This window comes from Falco naumanni, chromosome 3 (genome assembly GCF_017639655.2).
Source record: "Falco naumanni isolate bFalNau1 chromosome 3, bFalNau1.pat, whole genome shotgun sequence".
NCBI lineage: Eukaryota > Metazoa > Chordata > Aves > Falconiformes > Falconidae > Falco > Falco naumanni.
In genome coordinates this window covers 29,744,697-29,772,395 of record NC_054056.1, presented here as the reverse complement: position 1 = coordinate 29,772,395, position 27,699 = coordinate 29,744,697, and the positions used below count along the sequence as shown (strand labels likewise).

Genomic DNA, 27,699 nt, shown 5'->3' with positions numbered 1-27,699 from the left:
ATAGCCTATTAATTTAGCTTGAGCGGCTTTAACCTCTGGAAAAAAGTGAGGAAAATTATGTTTCTTGGCCATAATGCTTCTTATGGTTCTTAAGATCTCTGAGGTTTTATGACAGGTAATTTGTTTTCCCACTAATGTCCTGTTTTAGGTCTGGTTTGGCAAAACTGAGCAACGGATTCTTCCATCTTTGTTTTTTCTCTCATTGCTTTTCCTCTCCTTCCCATCAAGATTTTGTCAGAACTTGGCTTTCACAAATTAGTTTTGAACAATCCCAGCAAAAAGGGGAAAAGGAGATCTCCTTACCCCATCTAAAAGGAAAAAGAGCCTGTGTTCAGAGCCCCCTGCGGTAGACAGCAAATTTGGTAAACGACATCTTTACTTTTATTGTTGGTAAAGGAGGACTGATGCGTGTTACCCAGCACTGACAGCCTGCTTGCACCTGGGCCTGTTTCCACCACCCTTCCTCCTTCCACTCACGGCGGCAGGGCCTCCAGGCCCCCTCACACCGCAGGGACCTTGATACGACACTCGGGGCGGCTTTTTTATCACTTATTATTGCTGCTGTTGTTGCTGTCAGCATTGCTATTATAATTTTATTTTCTTCTTGTTCCTCTTCCAGGAGGCGAACAACCGTGCTCCCGACCCCGTCACCGCTGCCCCTTCAGGGAGTAACAGGCACACGAGCGCACAGGGCGGTGCCTGTAAGGGGGCGGGGCTCGGGGGCACGGCGACGGCCGGGAGCGGCTTTCCCACCCAATCGATCGCTCCGCGCTCCATCGATTTTCTCGGGCAGCGGCTGGCGGTGCCTGTGCCCGCCGGACGCACAGGCGCTGCTGGGAGCGGAGCTGCCCCAGGTGCCGGATACGAACGCGGCGGCGGCGGCCGGTGAGTGACAGCCCCTGGCCTCCCGCCCTGCTCTTCCTTCGCCGGGCTCTGCGGAGCCGGGTCTCAGCGGGGCAGCTCCGGCTCCTTCCCAGCTCCCCGGGGCGGAGGCCGTCCCCCTCCCTTCGGCCTCCCCGCTTCTTCCTCCCCCGCTCCCCCGGGGGGGTCCAGGCTCTCGCCCGCCGGGCGGGGCCGAGTGTCACGTCCCAGGCCCCGCCCCCGCGCGGGGGTGAGGGGGGGAAGCGGGGCCGGAGCTGTGATTAGCGGCCGGTGGGGCGCGGGGGTGTCGCTGTCCCCCTGCTGTCCCTCGCGTCGCGGCTCTGCCTCAGCCTGCCCGAGGCACCTGCCGGCCGGCCCCGCCCCGCCCCGGGGGCGCGCCGCCCGGCCCCGCTCGCCTCCCCGGGGGCAGGGGCTGCGGGAGGATGGCGGCTGGTCGCCGGGCCCCGCCGAGCCGCCTGGCGAGGGAAGGAGGTGGTGGCTTCCCGGTGCGGCAGCTCGCGTCCCTCCTCTCCCAGCCCCATGACAGGAGCCGGGGCACCGCCGGCAGGGCAGGGGGGTTCCGCGTCACCTGTGAACCCCCGGGGAGGGGGGGCCACACGGTGCCCCGCTGGCGGGTGGGTGCCCGCTGGGTGACGGTGACGGTGGCTGTGGCAGGCAGCCCTCGGGCCGCGGACCGCGGTGTCCGGCCGTGGGCGCGCTGGTGAGGGAGCGCTGTGCAGCGCCGGCGGGGCTGGCCCTGCGAGCCCCGGGCCGGGCCGCCGTGCAGCGGCTCCTGCCCTCGTTCGCTTTGCTGACAGCGGCCTGTCAGCGGCTCCTGAGCCCGCCTGTACACGGCGGAACCAAGTCGTTCCTGAATTAAGGAGGCTGAATTAAGTCGTTCAGCTCAACGAAGTGTGTGTTTGGGTGTGCTGGGTGGGGAAGGAGAGGACATAAGGGAAAGGTGGGCTCTGACCTCTGAAGAGCTTATTACTTGGAGGTCTGATTTTATTATTTTTTTTAACTTTGCGTTCAGTGCTACCGTGAAGTTTCAGAAATAATTGCCCCAAATGAATGTGCACTTAGGCAAGTGTAGTAAGAAAGTACCGTAGTAAGGAATGTGGAACAAATCAAAATAACATATACTGGTTGAGAGACAACTGTTTTCATTGATATCTAACTGGAAGTGTTACACTTCCTCTGTGACTTAATTTCCCCTCCCCCGCCCCCCCCACTTCCTACCCATTTCTGCATTTCTCCCTCCTTGCAGTCCAAGAGTCTGTGAGCTGGGTGACCAGATATTTCTTCTTTGTCTCTTCTATATCTTAATTAGGAACCTCAAAAAGATCTCTTACCAAGAGGAGTAGATGTTTGAAATTGGGAATGATCCCATTTCCAGAAGGGAGTTTCCCATTCTGTCCAGATTAAATCTAGACTACAAATACTCATTCTTTAAATTGAGTTTAAAATCATAATCTCACTTCAGCTTTCCAGGCTTTCTGATCATTCTTAAAATAAGTAAACAATCTCTCTTCTCCTGTAGTGATTTGTGTGCATTTCATTACTGTAAACTTTGTGGGTTTTTTTGCTTTTGATAAAGTTGTTGAAACAGTTAAAGGTTTGTTTGGGTTTTTTTTATGTAAACTGCAAATAAACAAACTTGTGGCTTAGGAAAACAGGTCTGTTTTCTTCCTTTACCTTTTGCTTACCTGAAGAAGAAAAGCTCAGTAATTCTTGATTCCCTGTTTCTATGGTATTTATCACAGCTTGCGCTGACCTAGAAAGAAGCAGCAAAAGGCATCTCCTGCTGCTGATTTCTTTCCCATGGATAGCTTAGTTTACAGTTTTAGTGATTTATGCCCACCCTTGGACAACAATGTTTTTACTTAGATGGGATTTTTGTTGTCTTAAACATCATTTAAAACAGGATGCAATTATTTTCATTATCCTGGTATGACTTATGTCAGTGAAAATACCATTCACTTACACTGTAATGGTAAGGGTTTTTTCTATATGGAAAATATAACTTTTTTTAGTATGTGTCAGAGGGGAAACTATTTAATTAAAAGCATGTTACTAATCAAACTTATGCTGATTTTTAATTTTTTCTGTACAAACTAAGTGTAAAGTTGTCTTGTGTTTTCTTGGTCTTCATTCAATAAATTACGATTTTTTCACTGACTTGATAGCTTTTTTTAAAAATGCTGTAATTGCTTTATCAGATATTAGCGCTGAATAGCTAAGTTAATAGACTTTCAAATTAATTCTAGAGAAACTCCTTAGAGTTCTAAGTAATGAACTTTAAAAACAAATAAATTTAAATAAGTCTTTAAAGTAAAATTTTTAACACCTTGCCCTTTGAGCAGTGGATATTGTGTTGAGAAACTGTTTCATCGTCAGTACAAAAGGTACTATTCACTAAGTATTTTTTAATCTGTAGTATTCAGATTTTAAATTTTTTTTTAGTTGTATGATTCCTTGTGAATATAAGCAGAGGGTGTTTTTCTAGCTGTTGAGAGCATTTGAGGCAAAACTAGACAATAAAAATATTTTAATATGTAATCCATCTATTGTTTTCCTGAGGTCCTGTTAGAAAGAAACTATATCCACTGACAGACCATTCTTTATTATGCTGCTCCTCACAGTGAATCTGGACGAAAGCAAAATAAGTGGGTTGACTAGAAAGGCAGAGGCCACTGACCTCTTTTGGTGATGAAAACTTTTAGATATGTTATGGTAAACCATACTTAATCAATTTCTTTGAATGTACTGATCTGTTTAGTTGTAAATCCAGTAAGTCTCAAGTACTGTACTGGAAACTAAACATCAGTTTTGAGTTATTTTAGTTCTGTTTACTCTGTGCTTTTCTGCTTTCCTACTTAAAAAAAAAAAGTAACATCTCAATAGGATGGTGACAGAAGACTGAATATGAAAAGCATTCTTAAAAAATAAATTCTGACAGCTATTGAAAGTACCCATGAAATAATCCACAGTTACAGTTTTGTACTCCAGGATGAAACAGCCTGCGCAGCACAGACAGACAGTACCTGCATGTATTTTGAATGGCTGTACATCACTACTTAATTATGCAAACAGGCACAGATCTTCCATGGGAGAAATCAGTAGTACTTCATTTTACAATGAAGGGTAGAAGAGAATACTCAGAAGACCGTACATGTTACAATGACCTGTATTTTCTATGTGAGTTTTTCAGTAAGAGTAGAATCTGCTGCTGTACTTAAAAGTACACTGAAAGTTCAAAATCTGAAAGCAGCTAAATTAATATCTTTTGGCAGAAGTCAGATGTTAGCTCTTCAGCTTAACTTTGACCTTCTGTCTTGGACCACCTACATTCTGTAAATCTGTGCTGTGCAACATTGTCTTTCAAATTACTTTTCCCAGAGGAGAAATACAGTGCTTGGTAACGGGGGAAATCTTGTTTGTAAAGGTGCTTGTAGGATGGGGGATTGATTAGGCAGCACATGCATAGCGCAGTCAAGTCTGATTGATGTTTCATCTTTTGCGCTGAACATGAAAGCAAAGGTCAGTGTTTACAGCTTGCAAAGTATCAATTTAAAAATAAAGTCGATTAAAATTTTTGTACCTTAACCCAAAATGTTTCTAGAATTCCTGTCAGTATTTCAGTTCAAAAGCAGTTAGATTGCTCTCCCAGTGTCAAAAGTTAGAGGAGGAGGGAAGGGCAGGAGGGAGAACTTGTGGTTGTGATCTCTGAGGGTGGGGGGGAACCTGAAGCAGTTTTCCTAGAAACTGAGTAATGAGGGAAATACCTGGAAAAAAAAGGATTAATTGTATGATTGGTATATTACATGCTTTGCAGAGAAAGGTAAGCTAAGTATTTAATATTTTAAACTACACTAAGTCAAACTCCTTCCCCCCCTCATGTGGAGAAATTGTTTGTAATTGTACTTTTTATATTGTTTTGGAAGTATTTAGTGCTTTTTCTTCAAAAGGAAACTGGTCTGTATAGCCTTTTTTGACAATAGAAGTTGTTAATCAATCTGCAGACAGTATGTTCAGCATTTTCAATTAAAAATACTGTGATTGCACTCAGTGATGGGTGTGAAAGGGTTTCTAATTTTTGGGGGTTTATTTTTAAGAAAAAAAAATTCTGAGACACCAAGCCCTTAATGGATCTGCTTTTCTCTTGACCTTCAGGGAACTACAGCTTCCAGATTTTCAGCTTAATTCTCAAAGGCAGACCCTAGGCTATATTACGCAGAAGCCAGTGGGGATTCTGGCAGTATAGAAATGTCTGGATCAGATTACAGTATAAATCAGTGATCTCTAGGTGTATTTAGACTTGTATTTTTTTTTTGTTGTTTCCTTTCACTTCACGGATAATCGGAAAGCGATGTACCCTGTATTTGGAAGTTCATCAAAAAGCCTGTAGTAGGTAAAGAACTAGGGCTATGCTGAGAAAAATCTCCCTTTTAAATGCCCACCTTTAAATTAAGGACAAACTAAACTGATTTTCTGAGATAATCCTAAAATGTGTCAATTAAAAAAGCAATAACTTTACATTTTCTATTTAAGAATTATGTGAATCCTGTGACATTTTGCATCTTACTGTGGCTTTAGCATGTACCTTGCTTATTGCTGGAAAACTGAAATCAGATTTTTGGTAAAAAGTTAAGGAGCTCTGTGTATAGCTGATGGGTTTTCCCCACATTTCCTTTTCATCAGCATAGAAGGCAGGGGATCTATTGTTTCTGACAACTTCACTAATCTGAAAGCATCGTAATTCCATAGAGGAGGTGGGATGTTAGGCAGATGAGTGGAAATGAAGACTGAGAGTATGTAAGGCAGAGTCAGGCTGAAATATATCAGAAAAATACCGGTGCACACAGGCTCTCAGACAGTGAAATACTTGAGTGCATTTGACCATGTGAACAGAGAAGGATGCTATAGCATGTAGCTTGAGTACTTCCCTGAACAGATGCCAGAAAGAGGTGTTCAGAAGACTGCGTTAAAAATACAGGAATCTCAGTAACACAAGTGCATGTCTCATCTTTTAAATATTTTTGAAACAAAAGTAATTGCCAAAAAAGTCACACGGCAAATGTTAAATTTAGTGTTGCAGTCTTACCTACAAGCACCCAAGTTAAAACTTCAGCTATATGAACTGTATAATTACAGTGGTTATACAGTGTTTTTATAAGAATATTGTGTATAGTTACAGGGCTTAGAAAAAAAACTATGGTGTCTTGTTTCTTTTCTCTAGGAATAAAAAAAATGCCATCCCATTGGGATTTATTTAGTTTATTTTCCTGAACTTCTGGATCTTTCTGAATACATTTGCATAAACGTATTTGAAAGTTTTTGATGCCTGAAGTATTGTTTTCAAATTTTTGCCTGTGAATAACGTAAGAGGGAGGGATAATGAGGTTATTAGGATTCTTTATGGTCTTCCTAATTGCTAAAATAATGCACAGAAAATGATGAACAATTTTAGAACAAAAGAGGTGCAAATTGTTTAAGTGGAGGACAGTAAGGGGAATGACTTGTAGATGAAGCAAACTGCTGGATGTTGGACGTGGAAGCAGATGTAGGAAAACATGTGCTTTGTGAGAATTTAGAAATTAATGGGAGATTTATGGCCATCTGTGATACGGTTTTGTGTAAAGCTGAGTTAATTTTTTTTCTGTATATGTGTTTATATATAGATGTTTAAGCCTTTTCTTCACAACTTTGGTAGATTATAGTGATGTGTCACATAATAAATACAGAAGCTTTTAACCAAGTAGATAATTTCTGGGGAGTTTTAATGCAGCATATAATAAAAATAGTGGAAATTTTGGGGAGAAATGTCTGTGTTCAGACTTTCTTAAATTACATTTTCTTCTATGCTATCACCCTTTTCTAGCCAATTCAATATGACTAGAACAGACCTTCAGAAAACCTAAATTGGTTTGACTTGAGTCTTGGTAATGAATAGTTGCTGTAACACTGAATATACTAGTCGAAATGTTCGTTTGGGAACTGGTATAAACCAGTATGCAGACCTGACTAATAAATTGGGGGAACAATTAATTTTCAGTGTGAAGTTATGGAACTTTAAAGCTAACTTTTTTTGAAAATGTGTTTGATAAAGTGAAATATTTTTAGTTTTTTTTTCTTAAGGTTTTCCTAATCCAAGTTTATAGGGCTAATATTGATGTGGATTATTGTAGTATCAATGGTTTTGTTTGATAATGCCACTTGGAGATTGTCATTGTCACTTAGGTAAACAAATTTTGAGCTGAGGTGAAAATGTGACTCTGGCTCTGGGCTGTTCAGCCTGTATATGTGGATTAAATTAAATTCGTGTGCTGGTGAGTTTGATGGAGGAGGTATGTGTGTTCACTGTAGCAGAGTGGAGGGAAGGGATTATTTTTTTTTTCTGTAAAGTAGACTGACTAAAATGGGTTTAAAAATTCTTCAAAAATTTTATTCAGCTTTTTCTGTTTGAGCAGGTGATATAATTGGCAGATGAAATGGTTTTCTGAACTAAAAGAAACAAAGAACCCCCCCTTTAAAAAGTATCTGTTCATGTGTATTATAGATTAATGTTCTTTTTATTCTATTTTTAGAGGTTTGCTATTTTTACTCCTTGCTGATAGGTCACAAACTCAATGTTGTACGTAGGGTCATTTATTTCTTCCAAGTTGTTTATAGTATAAGATACTAATGAACAAAACTTCATATTACAGTGGAATGTTTGTGGAAAAATTCAGCGTTTTGATGTAATGGCATTTGTGTGGTTAAGTGTTCTTTGTGGGGAATCTCTTCCCTCCCCAAATAAATAATGTGCCAGAAATCCTGATGTAGAAATAAATCAATATATAGGTATGCTGTTCATCATAACTGATAAGATGCTGTCATTTAATATGTACAAGGAAAAGGATTTATACTAGTGTAGATTTTTTTGTGACATGTGATAGATAGAAGGTTAATTGATGTTAAATGGACGCTTTGTTAGCCCTTCATCAGCTACTAAACTAGTACAGGGGGAGTGCAAATCATTACTACAAAAGGCCAAGACCAGTATGTTTTCTTAGTGAGGTTTACAGGTCTTTTTTTATCCCTCCCTTCTTTCCCTCCTTCCCAACCACACAAAACATAACCAGCTGTAACGATAGGAGGAGAGAGCAAGCAGCTTTCCTAAACCCACGCACTCGCACTCCTGCCCCCCTTTTCCTCCTCATACCTCAGCAGAGTGACAGCTTCTAGATGTTGCGTGCGAGTGAGTTCAGCTGGTGCTGTGTGGTCTGGGTGTGTGGTCTCCAGCTCAACTGAGAGGCTGCTAACAGAGTGGATGAGAGAGAGCAACACTGTTTACTTTAATTTATTTCGGATGCCGGAACTGTGCCCGGAGTTTCTCCTGAGCTGGGTTCCACAGTGAGCGGTGTCAATCCCTCGCAGCTGCAGCGGGCGCTGAACTCCTCTGCCGAGGGCTCTCGCAGCATCTGCCTCGGGTCCAGCCTTTTAATCCCTTGTGACTCCGAAATGTTAATGGCATCGCTGAGTGCTGCGATTATTTTGCTTTCGCTCTGTCAAGATATATAGCCATGAAGATGTACCTTGCTGGGTTAAGGAAAGCAGGACTTCTGCGATAACGGAGGAAACAGGAGAGCACGGCTATTGTGAAAGCAAAACTGCTGCGCTTATTCCTTGGCTACCCTAAAACTAAAATTGCTATAATATATAATAATTCGTGACTGACTGGAATATTCATGAGCCCTTTTAAAAAGAGGAGGGTGTCGTATTATGTCATTTAATACTCCAAATCTTTTCTTTTTGCCCTCTCCATTGCAAAACTTGCACATCTTCCCAAATTGAAACTGATTTTGGCATGTAATGTTGTCCTGTAGGGTAATGTGTTTGTCAGTGTTAATATTGGCTTGAATCAACATGCCGGATGTGACAGGGCAAGACAAATGAGGCTTTGTTTTTTTTCCTCTGTGACAGTGAAATTACCCCCTTTCTTATGTTTGTTCATCTTTTCATTATAAGTAGCTTAGTGGTGTTTTGAAGAGGTTCGCCCCCCTCCCCCCAAATGTAAGATTCGTGGGCACTTCTTGTTTAAATTGACAAGTCTTCTTTTATTATTTAAATAAACATGCATAGATTCTTAATATCACTTGGAATTTCAGCATTGTTTAGCTTATTCACTTCCCAGTCTTTTCTGGCAGGCTTGCAGAATGGACTTTGTATTATTAATGCAGTGTTGAAGGCTGTGGAAATTCTAGGGCACTTCAGATCTCCAGAGGGGTTAATAAATGTCAGTTATTTTCACAGTGCTGCTTTGTGGATGCTTTCAAGCCTTGGTTTATGTGGATTGTCTGTCTGAATTTATATTGTTGGGAAGATAAAGCGCAGAAAAGGTTGCAATAGTGTTTTCCATCATTTTGTAATGGTTTTTAGTACAAACGCAGGAAACTTTTTGCTTTGTCATCCTTCTTGGGGTCATTTGCTGTATCCCTTCACTGACTCTGTCATAGTGTGTTGTACTCAGGGGACTTCTTGGGTTTTCTAGTGAAAACAAATTATTAGATTTATTTAGTGGAAGCACAAGTTTGTGTAGTTTAAGGTGAAAAGGCCATCACCTAGGTTCTGGAATCTGCGTATTTATTGCTTGTTTAAAAAAGCATGTTTCATAAATCTATTCATTTGGAAAGCATTTTAATGCTGCAATGTTAGTGTGATAAGAGTACCTTACCTACTGTTTTCAGGTTGGTTTGTCTTTTAAAAAGTAAACAACATCATCTGAGGAATACTGTAATTTGAACATGGGTGATGCTTTGGTTGTTCCTGCTGTTCCTGCCTGAAAAATTTTGAAGTTGTATTCTGTCATGTATATATGAGTGAGAACAAATAAATAACTGTTACCTGAAGACTTGCATGCTTGCTTGTAGCTTTAGACTTCCTCAGCAATGACAAATAGGCTTTTTCTTTCCTCCCTTCTTGACAGCTTAGATTCCCTTTGCTAGATGACCATGGCACTTGCATTGACCTTGAGTCTGTCTTCCTCCAGGAGAGTCTTTTACATTCAGTGTCTATGACAAACTACCGCTGAAAACTTAACTGGATTTTCAGTCACTGGAACCAATTTGCTATCTTATTTTTGAAGTCAGAAACTCCTTCACTTCAACTGCCAATTTTTCCACTGGTGAAATTTGTAAGGTGGCACCTGATCGTTACTCATCTTCTGAAGTTCAATGTCTTCATGATGTTCATTGTTTTTCTTTTGGGTTTTGAACTTACCAGCCAATTTAATATCCTTACATCCTGAACTTCTGTTATTTGCTTATTTCATATTCTGGTAGTACTTCCAGAGTGGTAAGCAGTACTCTGCTTTACAGAACAGATATGGTAGCTATTGGCACTTTGTGTTTCTTTTCTGCTTGCCGTTGAAAGTTGAATGGGGAAACCTGTTTAAGAACTTTCCTTTTAAACCAGATGAGGGTTTTCAAAAGTCAAAAAAGCAACTAGACATGTATTTTCCCATATGTTGGACAATATTTCATTTTTTCATTATTTCTTTTTGAAGTGGCTTTTCTTAGGATAGAGTGAAGGTGTCTCCTCTTTAGCAAGCTTGTAATGTTCAGAGTAGTCTGGTTTTCTTATATTTTTTTTTTAACCAAACCTTTGTGAGAGGACAGTTTATTTGAGAAGCTCATGTAAAGACAAAGAGATGTTTATGAAAGGCATTTTTCAAGATGGCTTTGTAGTAGGTGGTCTTTGCAGAGGCTTTCTAATTCCTTGCACTTTCATAACAAGAATTATGACAGAATAATATAATAATATGGGTAAGATCATGGGAGCAGTCAAACAGATGTCATCCATGTTAAACTGTTGGGGAGATATTGTGAGGAAATGAAGGTTTTTTGCAAAAAAAAAAAAAAGGTGGGGAGGACTAGGAGGGAGAGAGACCTCGGTTAGTGTAGAATAAGATTGCCCATTCCAAAAAAATAATGTGTTAACACATTTCTTCAGTGAGCCTGGCTCCTCAAAGGAAGTCTCTTGTATAGAAAACTGTATGCAATTGCCCCTAGTCTGTATAAGAAGCGGTCTTTCAGTACGAGGGCTGCTTGGTTTTGTATTATTTTACACATAATACATATTTGTAAAGAATATAATTTCTCTTTAGGGCAGTGCATAGAATTGCAACAAAACATCTTCATTAGATTATTGTATCTTTTCATGAAATGAAAAAGTAATTCTTTTTTTCAGCTTTGCTTTAAAAAAATTTTTTTAAAAAATTAGAAACTTGCTTTTGGGCTGCAGTAGTATACTGGCTAGGCTTCCCGATAAGCAGTTCAGTCATTTTAACTATCGGCATGTTTGTCAGGAGGAGGAGGAGTAGTATAAATGAATTGAAGGCCCCCAAGTGTTTGTTTGATGTTTGTAGTAAGGACAGATTCCATAGAGTTCCTTCACTCACTCTTTGAAATAAATGAATCCAATTGCTGTTTAATAATAATAGAGCATCTCAGTGCCGTAGTGCTTTTGTAATGTGTTGAGATTTACTGTGGTATTCTCATTCCAGTCAGGTATTTTAAAGCAATTCTGCAGTAAGTATGGAAATACTTTAGAAGAAATATTAGACCTTGGGAGGCTCAGCATTTTTATTACATTTATTTAGCTCATCATGAAGGGGGATCTAGTGCCAATTTCTGAAATCCAGAAAAATATGTTGTAATATTACTTTTGAGTTTTGGTATTGATTCAAGCCAATTACCTGTGTGCCTAGGTATTTTGAAAGAAAGAATGGTTGCAATGCAACTTTTTTTTTTTTTTGGCAGGGGGAGAGAATCAACCAAATAATACCAAAGTAGCTTCTATTTCACTTGTTTTCCTCAAGATTTCTTTCTCTCCATATTACCACTGGGTTCCTCAAGATGGCTTTTTTACATCTGTGTTACTGACTAACATTCTATAAAAATTTTTGCAAAAAATTGCTCACAGAGGTGCTTTATGTTGTCTTACTGGTATCTAGACACGTGCTGTTTCCTAGCTGTGTATGTGGGCATATGATCCCACTGTTTCTTTACAGCTGTTGTATATCCTCAAGCTTCGCTGAGGATCTGTGAGAACAGCTGCAAAGACTGTGTAGATAAGATTACAAGGAAGAGATGCAGTTTGTCCTCCTTGCTGTAGGTAAACTTGGGCACCTGATGCTTCTCTGAGATCCTCTTTGCACAGGACTGCAGAGGAAACTTCAGACTCTGAAAGGTCCGAACTTCTGTGCATATGTGTCTTGTACAGGAATAAACAAGACTTTCCCTGCATTTTTTGGATTCTGATTGCTCCAAGTAGTAATATTAGGTATAGGAGTGGGAATTGGAAGCTTAATTTCTATTGTGCTGCCCGTTGTTTTGGCAGGTGATGCTGTGGTAATGGCAGAGTTAAATGCAGCACAGATGAGAGGAGAGCTGGGCAAGCATTGTGGCTCCAGGACTATCTGGGTCTGTCACTGTCACCTGTGGCGATGACGTGGACCAACAGTAGTGCAGGTGGGCTATCTAGACAGGAAGGCTTGGGGTAAGGAATGGGAGGTAAGGAAGGGGAATTACCAGGGCGTCTGGATTTGAAAGGAGAATTGGGATATTAACACTCCTCTCCCTGCCTGCTTGAATTTACGGATAAAAAGTCAGAGGGCAAATCGGCAGGACAGGAGCAGGAAGTAGTTCAGCTGCAAGACTAGGACCTGGCCTCGGATTTGAAGTGGGGCAAAGACTGTCTAGATGTCTCTGTGAGGGGGGAAAAAACAGTGCTGGGAAAGAAGGAGTAGGTTATGAGGGAGCAGGAGGGAGGGGACTGCCTGCCAGAGCACAGCCTTCTCTTCTGTACTGGAGATGACTGTCAGCAGATTTCTTTGTAATCTGCTGTAACAGTCCTCCTCTCCTTCAGTGCTGTTATACCCACAAGGTTATAGATTGCATCTGTTGAGTACTCAGTTCTCTAGCCTCATGTTGGGTTCATGTTAAAGGTTCCAGTATTTTACATACAGACTTACGAGAGCATCCATGTGACACTAAATTCCTGTTCTCATCAGTTTGTTTTTGCGAAAAACTGGGGAATTAATGTTTTACTAAAAACATTATGTAATTTTTAATGTTGTGAAGTCAACCAGTCAAGAAATATTATGTTTGCCAGTTAAAAACACAAAACCAAAACAAACCACCTTAGTTCCCGGCATATGTTGCGTGTGTTATCATGGGCTCTTACCAGGCTTCCTTCATGTACTGGACATGGCTCACATACTGCAACTTACTGTGTTCTTGCTTGTTCAACAGGAATCTGCATCTCTTATGAATTGTGCACTCTTCAAATGTAGTCTCAAAAGTTCTAGTAGTTATATGGTGTTCAGAGTACCTAAATGCTTCTTCCATATTAATGAATTTGTATGTGAAATGGGTATTTAAGATCAAATGTATTTTTAGGTTTGAGGTGGTTACTCAGGAAGTGAATATTTTGGAGCATTGTACAGCATTTCCGATGTTCAGGCTACATTTCACACTGACTCCAGCTGTGACTTTGGGCTGAAGGTGGACACCCAGAAACTGAGAAGAAAAAAAAAAAAGTTATTGTAAAGTTTTATTATAAGTGACCTGCTATGTATCTGTGATGTAGATAGAGACACGATCATGTCCTGGGGGCACTATTCGATTACTTTCACCACAAGATCTTCCTCCTTATTCCTGCTTTTTGATTTCTATCAACTTCAGAACATGAAGAAAGAAACCCATCAATGGGAGCTTCTTTGATCCCCATGGCAGATCTATCTAGTAATGATGAAAAATTTGGGGAGGTTGTGTGGAAGCATGGTGTATGAGGATACAATGAATCTATTTTGTATACACAGAAGTGGCTGAAACAAAGATATTCTGGTATTTCCTAAATGTAGGTGCTTGGAAACTGCAACTTCACTGCAGTTTATTGTTAGGGATGATTTACAGAGGTTCTGGTTTTCAGGGACTTAACTATTTGCAAGTAAAAATAGAAAATATACCTTGATCCAAAATAAAAATAGGTTAGAGAAGCCTTATGAAGCTTGGCTATATTCCAGGTTGATTTTTTTACCAACCTGAACTTTTAACGTTGTGTACACTAAAGTGTTCTATATGTGTACCTAAGATTTTTGAATGCTGACCTGTTTCGTCATTCCTGAATTTTCTTAGAAATAAAAACATCGCTTCCTGTAGGTTATTTTTGGTTCTTACCTTTCCAATCCAGATGAATTCCTATTAGAAACTGATTATAGATAGCTAAATTCCAGAGTACCAAATTAAATTTTTTTTACTAGGAATGTTAAGGATGATGTTGTCTCTTAGCAGAAGAATTCAGGAGTCATGAAATGCAGTAGGTGATGCAAAATTACTGTGGAAATCCTTCAAAGAAACTTTTTTTGCCTGCCTTATGACTTCTGTAAGACCTGTGTACCTATGGGCAGGTTCTATGTTCAGTTGGTGATGTAAAAGTGGAGAAGTTGGTGGGATCTAACGTGCTTCAGGTTCTACTAGTTTGCATCTTATAGCTGCGGAGCTGTACAAAGGAAACTGCTAATAAGCCAAAGGAATTTGTGATCAGTTGCATAGTAAACTAAATGTAGGCTGCATAACATGCCTGCCCTGTTGGTGTTTGTATTACAGACCTAATTATCCTGACTGGAGTTGACTCCTGTAATTTCAGGTGCAAAGGAATATTCTGGAAATGCTTCTTCAATATTTTTATGTACATTTCTGTTGGGATATTATTTGTTTTGTTGATGTTCTCTGCTACTGTAGTGTCTGTAATGTTTTAATTTTCTCAGTTTATGTTAAAGTTAATGCTTTGTACAAATAAGTGCTGGGGGCTTCTTCCCATGGGACTATCTGTGGCAGTAAGTCTAATTTTGATGGGGAAGTTATCCGAATGTTTACTCATGGTCTATTACTTAGCTTAGCAATTCTAAACTTTCCAAGGAATACAATAATAGCTTTCTAATAGAGGATTGAATAGGCTTATTAGAATTCTGACATAAGTGATTTAGAGTGTGTGTGATAGTTTCATTAAGCATTTTGAGGGTTTAATATTTTTCTGAATATATTTTTTATTTATAGTTCAGAACTAGAGCTGTACTTAAAAAAAAAAAAAGTGCAAAGGTGCAGGTATTCTTTGGGGCAAAAAAGACTTTGAGGGTGATGTTCCACACTTCCATTCACATTTCTCTACCGTTTTAAAGAACATTTTAAAAGTTTTTAGTAATTTTTACATAATTACTGTTTCTTTAAATGATTGTTTCTTGCTGAACAGACAAAAGCAACTCGGTTTTCAGTAACTGAGTAGACATCATGTCTCGAGCACGGCAGCCTCCACTTGTAACTGGCATCTCTCCCAATGAAGGCATTTCATGGACAAAGGTGACAATTAGAGGAGAAAATTTGGGGACTGGGCCTACAGACCTCATAGGTAAGTTGAGGAAAAAAACTTCTTTTGAGACTGTAGAATATCACATTTGGAATATGATTAGAGATTTATTTTTTTGCATGGTAGTAATCTGTGTTGTGTGATATGAGGAATGCCCTTTTCACAAGTATGTGCTTGAATCCACAGGGATGCTGGCCGATGTATAACTCATCAGAATGATCATACTTTGCTAGATGAACCCTTAGTCTGACTTGTCTCATGCTGAACACCAAGAGTAAATGTCTATGCAAGCATACTAGAAGAGGGTAGATGTAATGACATTATCCTTTGTTACTTTCCCTTGCACTGAGAATTTCAGCATGAAGACTTTCGTATCGGAAGTGTTTTCAACATACTGCGAAAGTCACTGATTGTTGCTATTCCTTGAACTAGTACAAAGGTCAATTTGTGTAACCACAACAGTTTTGTCAAAGTGGGTTCAACGATTTAAGCTACACATTATATGAAGAACCATTTCTTTTGCTGTTTTGATTTTAACAATGTAACTTTATTTGAATCATCATAACTTTTGTGTTGAAAGAGGGAACAAGCAGTTTTCTCTGATTCTCCTGACCATACAGATCTTGATCATCACTGCTCTGTTGTTTTTTTCCACACTGAAAAGTCCTGGCATGTTTAAATTTTCTGCATGTATCTTTGACCCTTCTTGTTGCTCTTCAGTGAATCTCTTTTGGTTTCATTACCAGTCATGGGTGAACATCATTTTGGTTACATGCGGTGTGCAAGATGTGAATGCGCTGTGGCATAATACTGTACTTTCACTTTTGTTTTGTATTACTTCCATAGGACTCTGTTTTATGTATAGCTCCTGCTAAGCATTGAGCTAATGTTTTTCATTGTTCTGCCTATTAAAGGCCCATGATTTAATGCTTGAGGGTTTGTAGTTAGTTTGAGCCTGTCATCTGTGAATTTAAAGTTTTGCCTGTGTGTATCGTGTCTTTGTTCACTAAATTTCAGCTGTGGTTTTATAGTGCATCCAGTCAATCACACAAGGCCTGTTCCGCATTTTTTCTAGTTTTTACGGTCTTTACATTTTGAATAAATCAATGTCATCAGCAAACTTTGTAACTTCTTCATGTTGTCTTTTATGAATATCTTGAACATAAGTGATCCCAGCACATGCCCTGTGGAAACTCTCCTCAGTGAAAACACACCATTTACTGTAATCCTGTTTCTATCTTAACAAGCTGTTTATCTGTTTGAGGATCATATCCTATAGCTGCTTAATTTTCTTAAGCCTTTTGAGAAGGATTTTGTAAAATCTTCTGGAAATCCAAGTTAACTATTACTACTGGAGTTTCCCTTATTTCTTTTGTAAGTTAAGCATATGAGTACTTCAGTATTCATGTTAGAGACAATTTATCTAATTTGTTGTGGAACCATGACTCCTTTGAAGTCCATTGGAATTTTGTTTGGCTTTGTTAGAAACAATATTTCACTTCATGGCTGTAAACCAAGATTCCTGAATTCCATTCATGGTCACCACAATGAACTTTATGGCCAAGCATAAGTTACTACAATTTTCCCCTTCACTTCAGTTTGCTGTCTCTCAGAAGGGGAAGTACTGTTTTCCTGAGCTGCTAGGCAAGGTTGTGGTATACTAATGAATCTTTATTGAGAAATAATCAAATAACTGATGATGTTAAAAGGTGAGTATGTTTCTGTGTATTTGAGTAGTTGATGTAGTTGATAACCTCATTAGTTTGTTGGTATGATCCTCTTAGAAGTGATCAGTTCTGGGTTCTTGGAAAGAAGACATCTTCTGTACTGTGCCTCAATATTACAGCTGACTTAACTGCTAGTGTTTTTTTCTCTTATGTTTTTTGGAGTAACGCTTGTAACATAGAGCTGCTAATAGCCTCATCCTTGGAGGTAAATATAAAAAAATAATGAAATGTCTTTTTTTTTTTTTCCCCTTAGTTCAGTTCTCAGCTTTCTCCAGTATAGTGACTAAGGCTTAAGACATGTAAAGATTTCTTTTCATGGTTGAATTAGGCATGTAAATATTCCCTGTGACTTGAATGGAAACACTTGCAAAAGTGAGCCTTTGTAGGCACAAGATTTAAGCAAGTTTGAGTGAGGGTTTTATAATTTGTTATTTGAGATGCATTAGAGTAAAATGAAAAACATGAAACTCTTTTATGTATCATAGAACAGCTTGGGTTGGAAGGAACCTTGAAGATCATCTAATTTAAAGCCCCCTGCCATGGGCAGGGACACCTTCCACTAGACCAGGTTGCCCAAAGCCCCATCCAGCCTGGCCTTGAGCACTTCCAGGATTGGGGCATCCACAGCTTCCCTGGGCAACCTGTTCCAGTGCCTCACCGCCCTCATAGTGAAGAATTTATTTCTAATATCCAATCTAAATCTACCCTCTTTCATTTTAAAGCAATTATCCCTTGTCCTATCACTACTTCATGCCCTTGTAAAAAGTCCCTCTCCAGTTTTCCTGTAGGCTCCTTTTAGGTACTAGAAGACCACAATAAGGTCTCCCCTGACCCTTGTGTTCTCCAGACCGAACAACCCAACTCTCTCAGCCTGTCTTCGTAGGAGAGGTGCTCCATCCCTCTGGTCATCTTTGTGGCCCTCCTCTGGACTTGCTCTAACAGGTTCACATCCTTCCTATGTTGGGGGACCCCAGAACTGCACACTGTGCTCCAGGTGGGGTCTCATGAGAGTGGAGTAAAGGGGGAGGTAGATACCTGTTTATATATAAACAGAATATCAAATAATAGAAGATGCCTTTTTCATTTAAGAGAGAGCCTTCTAGTAATCTCTTTGTATCTTTGTATCAAATAAACTTTTTTTTTTATTTGTAACTATAGCTTGGTACAAAAAGTCAAATCCAGGAGATACCTGTAGCACTTGTTCTCTCAGGGTTTAGTTTGTCTCTTAGAACATTTGCAGCTGCATTTTGCAGGCATTGTAAAATTGTCAATATATGAACTTAACCAAAATTGAAAAGTCTCAGTAAGAGAATTACTTGTGCCTACTTACTGAAAGGCACATGAAAGATTGAACCCAAGTGTGATGTTCTCAGAGATCTTTGTATCATGCAAAAGATTAAAATTAAATTTTATTTTAAAGCAAGTTTTCTCTTTCTGGAGAAAACAATGTTGTACCTGTACTATCAAAAGGTCTCCTCCAACATACCTTTATTTGTTTTAGAAATTGTGCCATTACTGTATCTAGTGCGGTACATGAAATGTTAATAGAGACTTACTTTCTTTTGCATTTTTAAGATGCAGACAAAGGTTCTTACCCTCCATTTCAGAACTGTCAGATCTTGTGATCTTGTTTTCTTGGGAACTGTACAAACCTTCAATGAGTAGAAAATAATTGGTACAACGATCTTTAAAACATTTGTTCAAAACTTTTTTACGCTGTTAAATTGCTATAGCTCAGATCTTGATTTTAAAGTAGTACTTAATTCAAGCATGAATCCAGACCTTTGAAATTCCAGGGTGAAAACTTCTTTATGAAGGGTTCAGACAAATTCTTTCAGGTAGTCTCAGTTCCTACCACAACCTTTTTTTTTTTTCCTTCAGAGAGGTTGCTAGCATAAAACCAGAAGAGATGTAATAATATAACCTAAGGTTAAAAGCCATGCATCATAATTGTGTGGGTTTTTTTATTCCCCTCTGAAAAATAAAAACTGGCCCGATTAGAATGTTGTAAATAAATAACAACACAAACTTTTTTTTATTATTTTAAGGTTTTTTTAATGTGTGTGTATCCTATTCCACCTTCGCGCGCACACACACACCCACACCCACCCACTGCCTCCCTTTATTCAGGCATCTTTTAAGAAACGAATCTATTGTCCTTGTTCAAGTAAAATTGCTTTCAGTTGTAATAAGATTCAGTGCCTTTCTGTTTTTTGGGTTTTTTTTTTATTTTCATTTTCAAAGTAGTTTTTGGCAGGGAGTAAGGCATTTTTACATCTGACAACTATGAAAACTGCCAAATTTGTCTGCTGTATAATGTCAGAGACTTAAATTGTGAGAAAAAGTAAGTGTGAAGCTTTGGTACGGAGCCACATGTGCTGACCCTTTTGTCTGTAAGTATTTTTGAAATTGATCAGAGCTTTCTAGAAATTAAAAACAAAAGCCAAGCCAACAGGGGAGGAACTGCTATGCCTGACTAATTTATACTCCAGTACAGCCTTCTCCTTTTGGACATAAGGCAAAATGTTTCTAGGTAAGGGTGTTACTCAAGAAGAATCTAATGAAGTTCTCCAAATCGATGCTATAGAAATTGGGGTCTTGCCAATTCCTCAAATCAATAAAACTCTGATTAGGAATATGGAAATTGTTGCTCTGGATCTGAGAAAACAATCCATCTGTTCCAGCATTCAGAGTCTTGATCTGACCAGGATTGGTCACATTGATCAGTCAGCTTGATCAGCTGGTCAGACTGATTTAACATGAAACCCCAGGAAGCGCTGGACCTTATATTAAGGTGTACCTTGAAACTTAAGTGTTAAGAGGTGTTCTAAAACACTAAAGCTTGAACATACTAAAATATGCCAGTCTTTTCCTGTGAGAGAGCTTCATGGCTAAAATGTATGTTATATTGTTATTTCATGACTCGTCATTTGTACTTCTGTTATGAGGAAGTTTAGAAGAGGAAATAGATGAACATTACATGACTATTCTTTTATCAAACAAGGGTAGTTTATTCGGCAGAATCAGTCTTGCATCATGGATTTTAAACAGAAAAGACTGGAACAGACTATTTGTCAATTAATACTTTTCTGACCAAAAAACTCCTCCTGTGTCCACAAAAGTTTAGCTAAACAGATAGGGTTGAAAAAAACATTTTTAATTCTAAATATTTTGCAGTGATTCTTTTTTTTTTTTTTTTTGCTATTCAAAGTCATATGGAGTGAACCTATGAAAGATTTTTTGCATGCAGTTTTGATGAAAGTTTCATGGAAGTACAATATGGAACAGTAGTCCTCTAGTGTCTTGTAGTCAGAAGATCTATTGTATAACATGAAGTACAAGTTGCAGTAGAACAGCCATAACTGGTGGAAAAGATTAAAATAAGCTTCATGCAGCGCTTGTGTGTATCATATGAAGTGTCGCTAGGATAAAAGACCTGAAATCACTTAGGGAACATCTGAAACACGTTTTTGTGACTTTCACTGTAGTTGGCTGTAAGGGATTCGAGAAGGGTCATATGTTTATGTAAAGTATGTGAAGCATCATAAATGTACTTGTGTTACAGAATTTCAAAAGGTACTTCTATTCACAGTAGCGTATTTCTTCTTTTCTTTTTCCCAGGTTTAACAATCTGTGGGCACAACTGTCTGCTAACTGCTGAATGGATGTCTGCCAGTAAAATTGTGTGTCGAGTTGGACAGGCTAAAAATGACAAGGGAGACATTATTGTTACTACAAAGTCTGGTGGCAAAGGAACTTCAACCGTTTCCTTCAAACTGCTTAAACCTGAAAAAATAGGTATTTTTCTTGTTCAAATTCACATCTGTTTTCTTTGCTAAACAAATACATGACTGAGTTCCTTTTTAAATAAAATTCTTGTTTAAAATGGATCCACCTCAGGACAGTTCTTCAGTTGTCTAGAAGCAGAGTGTATCAATAAAATGTGCAAATATATACATAGATAAGCTCATGGTATACATGAAATTAATCCTCCTATCTCAATATCCTGCTAAAGCCCTCAATGACTAATGAAAAGTAGCCCTTTATTTTTCTGTAAGGAGTAGCACTAAGCTTCTAAAATTTAAGAATTTTTAATTACCTTAGGTGTACTAGATTAATACAAATTATAAACCAGCTCATGAGCTTCACACCTGAATCCTGAGCTGACAGTTAATCCTTTAAAGAAACTTGAATCCTCAGTGTCATTTCTTATTTGTAATTCAAACCATCCTGAAAGATGGGAAGTCTGAAGTATTTCTCATGAGATGCTTAAAGATTGAAATGATGTGGCCAAGCAGACCTCTGCTTAATCTAGAATCCAGTCTAAATACTCTCTGGATTGAAAATACTTCTTTCAGAACACTTCATTGATGAAGTTGGATGGTTATCTTTTCTAACATAGGGGTTCCCAGAAGAACCATTTTAGACTTTTTTCTCTCAGTTAAATAACACCCAATTTCTCCCAAGCTGTACTAAGATCTTAATAATAGAAAGGTGAATCAAGTGCATATGTCACACAGTGAAGCTTTTGGTGATGGGCGAGGAGAATTGATATTTAAAAAACAGGTAAATGGGATAATCTCTGGTGCTGAGCATCTGATGGGTATATTAGAGAAGGGCATGGCCAAGAGTAAGGCTGGCTGCACTTTTGGCTGAGGGCCAAGACCTATTGTGCCTCACCTTTATGCTTTGTTGTAAGTCAGTCCTGTGTCCTTTGAGTCATCCATCTTGGCATGTGGCCAGAGTTTACTTACTTTTTGGCTAGTGAGTGGCACAGAAAACCAATCTTCCCTAGTATATGCAAATAAGATGACCTCCAGGTAATTGCTCAGTTTGAAAGTAATAGATGACAAAATTTGGACAGATATCAAAATAGTTTGAGGAATGAAAAAATATTAATACTCTGTGATTAGGAAAATGCTCTTAAGGTATAGGAAACTATGTGCTCTGTAAGAGGGTAATATTTGATACCCAGCCATGAATACCTTTTCAGCAGCTATAATAAAATAATTTAGCGTAATTGCATCCAGGTTGTTTTGCCATGTATCTTCCAATATATTACCTAGGCATGCATTTTATATTTATCAGGATTTTTCAAATTAATTCAGTATGTCAGAAGTTGATGGTGCTGGACTGCCCTTGTTGTTTTAAGGATCTGTGCTTTGTTTTCTCTAGGTATCTTGGATCAGTCTGCTGTCTGGGTGGATGAAATGAACTATTATGACATGCGCACTGATAGGAACAAAGGGATTCCCCCCTTGTCCCTACGTCCAGCTAATCCGCTTGGTATTGAGATAGACAAGTGAGTACCAAATGCCTTTAATCCACATTTTTAGTGGTTTTCTCTATATGTGCCTTAGTGAATTCCAGAAAAGTTTAATGGTTTACAGGGTAGGGAAAGATTTAAAAAACCCCATACGTATATTAGCTGTTGGTGTGCTCTTTGGTGCTCAGAAGAGTTGTTAGTGCACTTTCTATCCTGCTTCATAATCCTCCTTTTTGTACCATCAATTAGAACTGTAGATAATCGAAAAGCCTGATATATTGAACCCCAGTGATGTTTAGATTTTGAGGACTGGTAAATAACCTGAGGCTTTGGATTTATACATTGTAGCTATGGAATACTTACTGTTGCATTTGAGTTTCATGGGGCTTTTAAGGATGTTTAGATTGCTATCTGTTGCTAAAATTGCACTGTAAAATGTGATTTATTATACCACATCAGCTAGTTTATTGAAATATTAATACTGTTTTCCAACCCACAGACTTCCTTACTTTTGTTAGTAAGTACGGTGGAATTTACGACATACTTTTTTTCTGAAATAGAAACTTTATAGTGAGTGATAAATGGAATTAGAAGGCTTTAAATGGGACACTTTTTGGGCTCCAAACCTGCCCAACTCCTAGAAATAGCATCAGGAATAATATTTCTTTTGATCAAGATACCAGCTCTACCAAAACCAAAGGGTATTTAAAATTTAACTATTGCTAGGGGTCTCCTCTGCTGAATAGTCTGTGAGGAGGAATGCATTGGAGAGAATCTGCAGCATCTGTTGTTACCTTGTTCTGATGGGGAACCTGCGCTTTCTCAAAACCCATATAGGATTTCCAGTGGATCAGTCATCACCTTCCAGCCTCTGGCTGTACATTTTTTTCCTAGTTTGAGTATGTATTTTTCTTTCTTTTCAAAGTACTAACCCAATTTTTTTGTACTACGTTGAAGATTTTGTCTCTTTGTAAGTATTTTTCTCCATCTCCTGATGTAACTTCTGACAGGTACTACTTTCATCTTCTCCAGTTTTCCAGTCCTGTTAAAATGTTGACTCTAGGACTGTGGACAATATTCCAGTATCTTACTAGAAGACTTCCTGTCTCTCCTCGTCTCCCTTTCCTGTTCATAAACTAAAAAAAACATAGTAATCCTTTTTACCACAGTGCTGCACTGGTAACTAGCAGTGAGTGGCTTGTTAGCTGATTCTCTGAGTTGCTACTTTGCTGCTGGCACAATTGCTTGTTAATCTGTAGGGATGGCCTGGATTCCTTTATCCTGACTGTTTCTTTTTGCATTTGACTGTGTTCCTCTATTTGTTTCTTCGTTGACAAGTCTTGTCGTCTTAGTTCAGATGACAGTCTTTCTACTTAATGTTTTTACCAACTATTTATAAAAAATATCTTGGTCATAAAGGTGTTATTGGTGATGATGCAAATACTGGTGAAAGAGTAATGTGGGCTTTAGTAAAACTTTACCTACATATGTTCTCATGTTTGCTTCTTCAAGTATTGGGTGTTTTGGTTTTTTTATAGTTAGTACTTCAGTCCATGTAACGTACTGTTCTATTGGCATCGCATAAAACTATGTCTGTAATCAGTCTTACGGTAGCAAGTCTCCTTTAAACTGATATATTAATTTTGCCTGGCTACTTTATTCAATGAAGCACTTAATCTCAAAGCCAATATAATACATTCTCAAACATTGTAACAAACAGGTGCGACTGGCTGACATTAAAACTGATTAGTTGAATTAGTTGAAACCTGCAACAGCTTTTCCAATATTTTATCTGGGATTTAAGTCAATATAACTAATTTGATCATGTAGTCCTCTCTCCATAGGTTTCTTACAATACTTCTTTCTGTAAATACAGTGGTTATGACATAGTTACTTTTAATTTGTTCTTATTTTAACAAAATGTCTAATGTACTATTTGGCATCATAACCAAAATTGGTAGTTCTTACAGTTCAGACAGTGTTGATGTGATAGATTAAGGATTGTCTTCCAGAAACCTAATAGCATTAGTTTGAGATTTGTTTAATTTAGTAATGTTTGGATGTTTGTTAAATAGAAACCCAGTGATACTATATTTTAAATGTTTCATCTAAAAGCATTAGAAAATACCATGTTAATGAAACCTCAGATTTTATGTGGGAAAAAAACCCATCAGAAATGTGTAAGTACAGATAGGAAATAACCTTTTTGTGAGGGGGGGAGAAATAGGGAAATCTTTGGGCAAGTATAGTATCAAGCCTCATTTATTGGAGGTGAGGTGTGAAGATTATTGCAAGCAGTGGTGTTGAAAATTACCTGTTTGAGAGAAGGAACACTAGGCAATATAACAAGTAATTTTATAGAGGGATTGAGGAATAAGTTATGGAGAGGGGGAACTGGATGTCAATTGGAAGTCAAATACTCTCATTGGGAAGGAGAGGAAAAGCCTGGTCTGCCCTTGTGCTATGGGTGAGCATGGTATTAATACTTGTGACTGTAGATGGAACATTCTGTGTTATTAATTAGAAAGTGCCCCCTCAATGGAAAAGCTTTCATAATTTCTTTGAGAAATAGGAGCAATATGGTATTTACTTTTATAAAATAATCTCTACTACCATACGGTTTAACTAAACTTACGTGTTTGCAAATACTTGATGTGATGGGTGAGTAACGAGAAGTTGTACAAGGTAGTGAAAAAAAGCAATTATAAATTAAGAAAGGGAGTAGATAAGCAAGATACTAGCATTTACTATTGCTAGACATGGGAATAATCTGTCACTAAAGTGATAAATTGTTAGAATTTTGGTGCTTTAACAGAAGGAGATGAATGATAGTTGCGTATACAAGGAGATGGGACTCTGCAGCATAATGGATCTCTCTTTTGTTAATACCTTTGGCTTCTTTAAACTATTTTAAAGTGTGTAAAATTTGGGGTGTATTTTAATTTTGAAGCTGAAGCATTCAGCATTGATCTGACTTGGTGGGATTTACAACCCTTGCACCCTAATGGCTGCTCAGGGAAAGGAGTGCCTTATATTAGTGATGCAAATAGTAAACAAAATAAACATTTGCAGAGAGGACCAGGGAGAATAACAGTGAAAAACAGATGTGAGAAAATAGGATAGGAATAAGCTAGATAGGAGCATGCTGAAGAGAAGGTAGGAAGTGGCTAGACTGCAGACCGAAATCAGTCCTTCCTCTAGAAAGTGGTTGTCAGTCATCAGCAAATGATACAGAAGAGACAATCTGCAGCATGGGAAAGAAATGTATCACCTATCTGTTGTGATTTTTTATAAAGTTTTATTTCTTTTTAATATGGGCTATGCTTAGTTCTAAAAGTTTCTTTTATGGCTTTTTTAAAACATTGTTAATGTTACTTTGTCCAATTAAAATGTGTTTTAAAGTTAATTGTGGCTTTTGAGTCATTCAGATGGGTACTTTCAAGGTGTTGCAAATGGGACATGGGTATACTGCAAAAAAGATCCTGTAAGGAGCAGAAGTGCTTTAGTACAGCATTTCATTAAACTATTAGGCAAGCACAGAGACAAAAAAAATATGTTTATTCTGACTCAGTAGACGTAATGATTGGAGTTTAGTTGCAAGTGACTGGGATTTAAGTGAACAAAAAGTTTCAACAGTAAATTAGATAGCAGGGGGTCTAACACATTCTATTAATTAGAATACTGCCTGTAGATGCATTGTGGAAGTAAAATATATTCTCAAAATAGGAATTTTCTTTTTATATTCAAATGTTGCAAGGATGCAAAGTAAGAACTATGGGTATATACTCATCCTCCTGGTTGTTTTTTACACAGTCAAGTTATTTTAAATATTATATTTATATGCAATGTACAAGCCATTATCTTGCAGCCTACAAGTTTAACAGGTAGTAGGTATATGTAATTTCTGGCTGATAAGTTCTTCATATTTTCTAAGAATCAATTGTTGTTCTCATGCCATACGACTAAGAATCTCACTTGCTGAATAGTATCATTTCTGTTGTAATGAAACTTGAACTTGCTGGTTATTATGTGTCAGTGGTGATCCTGAAAGTCACAAATGTTTTCCTAGAAGAATGTTTGCACACATTGGTCTCCTCTCCTTCCTTGCTAATGGTTCTGTGTTCATCTTTCAAAACACAGAACTGATTCCATTAGATGAGGTTTCTTACATTGCAGTCGCTTACTGCATATTGTGTGCATGCTGTGAAGTATTTCATTCACACCAGAAGATAGATACTTAAAATATTTAATCTTTAAGTTCTAGTTTTTTGGTTTTCAGAGTGGAGTAAAGACTGATACAAAGCTTTAGTTTTCCGTCACCATCTTTATGCTGGCTTTAAGTGCAAAGCAGGTCTGTGCCACTTTCCTCCCCAAGGAGTGTTCCTGGCTGTGGTGTTAAGCATACGTAGCCAGGAACGCTTACGGAAGGCTTAAATAACTTGCAGGAAGAAAAAGAGTATACAGAGCAGTCGTCTCAGACTGAGAAACGTGGAAACCTGGTGTGAAAATACTAACATTTACAGTGGTGTTGCAGTACTTAGGTTGGTTTTTGCAGTTTAGAGCTGTTACAAGAGCAAGTTGGTAGTTATGTCCTACCAACATAGGATTGTTCAGAATTTTGAGTGGTTCTGGGAGAGAATGTGTGATGCTTGTTTCATAACGGCACTGGTTGAAATCTGTTGGTGGAAAATTTAGTTCTGTGTAAGACTGGTGAATGAATTGCTTGTTCATTTGTACCACATACTTTTTCTCTCCAGCACAAGTCCTTGCTTAATCAAAGGTTCCCTGCCTCTTTTACCTACTCTGTCAGACTAAGAAAATCCATTCTCTGCAAAGCGGTAACAGCAGTCAGACCTAGTGGTGGTTAGAAAATCTTTGAATAGTGTTTGTTGTTTTGCATGTAGCAGAGGTCATTATGGTGGATCCATCTCGTACATGAAAGCAAATACTGACATGCTAAGTACATTCCACATACTTCTGTATCCACCCACTCAGTACAGATGCTTCCCTCTTCCCACGACGGCTTCCAAAACAGTTCATCTGGGAGGAGGGAACAGATGATCTTACGCTGCCACCTAATGGTAAACATCAGCTTGCTACCATGAGATAGGAAAAGACTTTCTGGAGACTTTGATATTTATTTATAAGTGGCTTGTATGGAAGCGCAGTCAGTTTCATCCTTCAATGTGATGGGCTTGTGAAAACGTTTATCAGAGATCCACGTGGAAAAATTGTGAAACCTGCAGGTGTACACAATATATATGTGTACATATGTATATGATGCTGTACACGGTATATAGTCCTAGTTTTATGACCTTAAAAACATAGTAACACTTAACTGCTTGTAAGGCTGATGCATCGCTTGCAGCTACCAGCCTGTAACCTCTTAGTAGATATCTCACATTCTGCCATGTCTCAAATATGGTTGTCATTTTG

At 38.5% G+C, this 27,699-nt stretch overlaps 1 protein-coding gene across 2 annotated transcripts in view; it reads left to right on the top strand.

Annotated features, from left to right (window-relative positions):
• Positions 1–769: 769 nt before the first annotated feature.
• Positions 770–27,699, top strand: part of EXOC2 (exocyst complex component 2) — a 133,734-nt gene continuing 106,804 nt past the window's right edge. The window contains exons 1-4 of one of the 2 annotated variants that reach the window (XM_040586157.1): positions 770–885; positions 15,157–15,312; positions 20,619–20,795; positions 22,173–22,299. In XM_040586157.1, the coding sequence (XP_040442091.1) occupies positions 15,195–15,312; positions 20,619–20,795; positions 22,173–22,299 (422 nt within the window). In that variant the 5' untranslated portion in view covers positions 770–885; positions 15,157–15,194. Of the gene's footprint in view, positions 886–13,666; positions 13,765–15,156; positions 15,313–20,618; positions 20,796–22,172; positions 22,300–27,699 lie in introns of those variants that run through there. The other variant, XM_040586158.1, reaches the window with a different exon arrangement.